Consider the following 4280-nt stretch of genomic DNA (forward strand, 5'->3'; position numbering starts at 1 on the left):
TTGTAACTATACTGAGACCTTACAACTTGTATCTCAAGATGGGTGGCGCATTTACGTTGTAGATGTCTATGGGCTCCAGTAACCACTTAACACCAGGTGGGCTGTGAGCTCGTCCACCAATGTAGGCAATAAAAAAAAAAACCCACTGACATCGAAAGAAATTTCTGTTGAAAACTCAAATAAAAAAATAGAGTCGAATTGAGGTCGTCCTTTTTTTGAAGTCGATTAATAAAACCAGTAAGTACCACATTTCGAAGAGACCAGGTAAATAAATTTTAAAACGTTCAATTGCAAAAATATATTTATTTTAATACATAATAATAAATTCTCAAAAAATATTTCTTCTGCAAACATATACCTTTATATACTTTAATGTAATTTATCTAAAATTGACAAAATGTCTTATACCGTGTACATACCTAATAATTATTACAACATGTGCATTTGTTCCCGTAATACGTATAGACAGTGAATAAATTCATCACCAAATAGTATAGACGATATTTTTCAAAAACGCTTGACAAATTTTAAGAGCAATCAAAGTCATAACGCAACACATACTTTGTCTTCACGAAAGAATATCTTGAATACAAAACAATATTGTCTATGGCTTCGAAAAATTGCTTCCGTGCAACTTCTTTCGTTAAAATTTTCCGCAATTTCATTATTTTTGACCTATTAATTAATTGCTGAAAAAATGTTCCGTAGATGTTGAATTTTCACAGCACGCTGGAGGCCACGCTAGAGCTGACAGTTTAATTCCTTATTCCTCTTGGATTCATAGCTCATCAGTAACCATATAGATATGGGTACGCTGCGACATGAGGCATGGCTGCTAGAGGCACGAATACCGGCATCATCCTCTCCGCCTGCACGAAATGCGTCCTCGTGTGCTTCTTCAAATGATCTCTTCTCCCGAACTTCTTCCCGCAAGTCGCACAAGGAAACGGCCTCACGCCAGAATGTATTCTTTTATGTCTGGTCAACTCTTCGTTTCTGGTGAAACTCTTGCCGCAGTTCTTTTCGTCGCATTTGTAAGGTCTTTCTCCTGTATGGATTCGTATGTGACCCTTCAGCTGACCATTATTGGAGAAGCCAACGTTACAATGTGGACATTTGTATTTTTTTGGGCGTTGTTTTCTAGCGTTCATTAATTTCGCTTCGTTTTCTTGTTGGAGTATCCTCGCGTATTCCAGCTCCATCGCGTAGCCTTGGGCTAGTGATTCCAGAAGTAAAGGATCGGTTGGTGGTATACCTAATGCCTGTGCAATGTCTGAAGGGGCGTATTCAGGTGTCACCATTTGGTTGTACATCATCGGATGTACGGATATACCTGGTGACTCAGATAATGTGTGGATTAGCGGGCTAGGTTCTGAATGTGGACTCTCTTTTTTGCGGACTTCTATTTTTTGCGGATCCTGAAGCAGTCTGTCACAGCACAAACTCAAACTGGTCACTGGCGACTCAGCATCCACAGGCTTGTTTACGTCTTCATCTGCAGTTGTCGTCGACACAGTGGCGTCTTGATTAATGTCTCTCTTGTATATTCCACGGATCTTCCTCAAGCGATTCTGTCGTTTTTGTTCTTCGATTTTTCTCTTTTTACTTTTAATTTCCTCTTTGGTTGCATCACTTTTATCACTTACGTCCCACGGCCTAAAGAGCCTCGAATAAGTCTGCTCAACGGAAAGCATTTCGAAATGATGATGTCACGGGCAACACAAGATTTAGACTGAGACCCTTTTCATTTCGACAAGTTTTATATACATTACATTGACAATAAATTTAATAAAAGAGGGATAGACCCATTGAACGCACGAAAGAGACGAAAATTTTTCAATTGTTGCACACACTTGGTAGTTTTTTCGGGCGCTCGAAAATAGTACACGTTGTTTTCTGACTTCGAGACGAGTCTTTTGAGTTGAATATCGTGTGATGTTCGTAGGACATTTATGACATTCTTGGCATTAAGTGGTTGTCAGGGTGGCTGAAATAGGGGTGTGTATTGTTATTTATGTTGATTTTTGTGCCGGGTCGGGGGGCGGGCCCGGAGGCCGCGCGCCACGGTTGAGTGGACGCCACTTCGCAGCTGCAACATGCTTGTTTTAATGGTTCTCTGCAATTGTTGCGGTTTCCAATTTATGTTTATAGTATATACGCACGCATGTGTCGTGCTGTTAGCAGAGAGCATTGTTAACGATGTTACTTTACGGGAGACTTAACGATTTTCGGTTCCCAACGACATCAGCGGATTAAATTAATTTCCTTTGCTACATTAAAAGAAAGAAAATGGCGGGAAAAAATTCGATACTGAGGAGTCGTTTGCCTTTATTAAGATGGAGAATTTTAAAACCATTTTCTTTTGTAATCTACAATTAGTAAAATTTTAATAAATAAACTGTACCTACATCCTTATTTTGGTTATGGATATGCTTCTATGGATTCTTGTATTCTGGAAGTTTTTTTAAATATATTTATAGTATATACGCAGGCGTGTGTTTCTCTGTTGGCAGAGTGTATAGTTACCGATTTTACTTTACGGGAGACTTGACGATTTTCGGTTCCCAACGACATCAGCGAATTAAATTAATTTCCTTTGCTACTTATAAAGAAAGAAAATGGCGGGAAAAAATTCGATACTGAGGAGTCGTTTGCCTTTATTAAGATGGAGAATTTTAAAACCATTTTCTTTTGTAATCTACAATTAGTAAAATTTTAATAAATAAACTGTACCTACATCCTTTTTTTGGTTATGGATATGCTTCTATGGATTCTTGTATTCCGGAAGTTTTTTTAAATATATTTATAGTATATACGCAGGCGTGTGTTTCTCTGTTGGCAGAGTGTATAGTTACCGATTTTACTTTACGGGAGACTTGACGATTTTCGGTTCCCAACGACATCAGCGAATTAAATAAATTTCCTTTGCTACATAAAAAAACAAAGCGAAAATGGTGGGAAAAAATTGCAATACTCTGTGCTAATGGAAAATTTCGACGGTGATGAATCGTTTGCCTTTATTATGCAAAATAATTTTAAAATAAATTTATTTTGTAATGCACAATTAATAAAATGTTAATAAATAAATAAACTGTACCTACAACCTTTTTTGGTCATTTTAAGCTTTTCAGTGAGATAGTCGACATACAATTAAACCAATAAATGTCAGACAGGCCGCGTGCCGTCTGTTTTTCTTTTCAAAGCGATAAAAAGAGGTATTCTGTTTCTTTGGATTCTTGGAGTCTGGAAGTTTTTTTTTTTCATCAAACATAATAAAATATTTGTTTATCTCGACAAAATAACTGGTGTTCGGATGTTTGACAGTAAAATTAATTTAAAAGTGCTTGGATTAAAAGTAAAATTACCATTTGAAAGATAATTTTTTTTTTCACGTAAACGAAGACTTCATTTTCCGTGTGTGCGTATCGCAATTAATACTTATTGTAAAACTTTAATATGAAATACGTATCGAAACTAAAACGTAGTAAGTACCTACAGTATTTTCTTCGATTTTCGCGATGCGTAAATGGAATTAGTAATATGCGTGGACGATTTGATCTAGGATTCTTTAACGAAAGCCCGAATAGATTTAAAATGTAAAAAAATTTAAAATGAAAACAATGAATTTTCTTAGATGGTCTTATTTAAATGACTGAGTCGATGGTGCAGTAGTTAGCGCGCCTGACTGTGGCACCTAGGGTCGTGGGTTCGATTTCCACATCGACCAAACACTCGTGTGATGAACAGGCTTGTTTATTCTTTGTCTTTTTTTTTCATACTTTTTTACTGGTGGAGGTACCACCGCCCTGCCTGTTTCTGCCGTGAAGCAGTAATGCGTTTCGGTTTGAAGGGTGGGGCAGCCGTTGTAACTATACTGAGACCTTAGAACTTATATCTCAAGGTGGCTGGCGGCATGTCTATGGGCTCCAGTAACCACTTAACACCAGGTGAGCTCTGAGCTCGTCCACATATATAAGCAATAAAAAATAAATAAAAAATTAGTCAAACAAACACGCTTAACTAAATGCACGCTTCCTGGATTAGCTGTCCGTCTCCCAAACCGATGGATGGATATCAATCTAAAAACGATCGAATTAAATCTATCGATACAATACTCTTGATTACGTCTTTCATATTTTTTTCGGAATTCAAACGATATGAGTTTGGCGCGTTCTGTCAAAAATGGCGCTCAAATGATTGATGCTTCCCGCGCAATTGTGCAAATTGTGATTTTTATGGAAAAAAAAAATATTTGTTTAGGAGCTTCGTGCTCTCTTTTT

At 37.2% G+C, this 4280-nt stretch overlaps 1 protein-coding gene across 1 annotated transcript; it reads right to left on the minus strand.

Annotated features, from left to right (window-relative positions):
* Positions 1–283: 283 nt before the first annotated feature.
* LOC101735539 (zinc finger protein 184) lies at positions 284–2741 on the minus strand. The gene is made up of 2 exons (XM_004922080.5): positions 2405–2741; positions 284–1987 (listed from the first exon to the last, which is right to left on the minus strand). The coding sequence occupies exon 2, from the start codon at positions 1692–1694 to the stop codon at positions 789–791; it is 906 nt and encodes a 301-aa protein (XP_004922137.1). The 5' UTR covers positions 1695–1987; positions 2405–2741; the 3' UTR covers positions 284–788.
* Positions 2742–4280: the final 1539 nt, after the last annotated feature.

This window comes from Bombyx mori, chromosome 26 (genome assembly GCF_030269925.1).
Source record: "Bombyx mori chromosome 26, ASM3026992v2".
Taxonomy (NCBI): Eukaryota; Metazoa; Arthropoda; class Insecta; order Lepidoptera; family Bombycidae; genus Bombyx; species Bombyx mori.

Bases quoted from the DNA above. Each gene is read 5' to 3' on its own strand.
- LOC101735539 (XM_004922080.5), bottom strand. From the start codon at position 1,694: ATGCTTTCCGTTGAGCAGACTTATTCGAGGCTCTTTAGGCCGTGGGAC.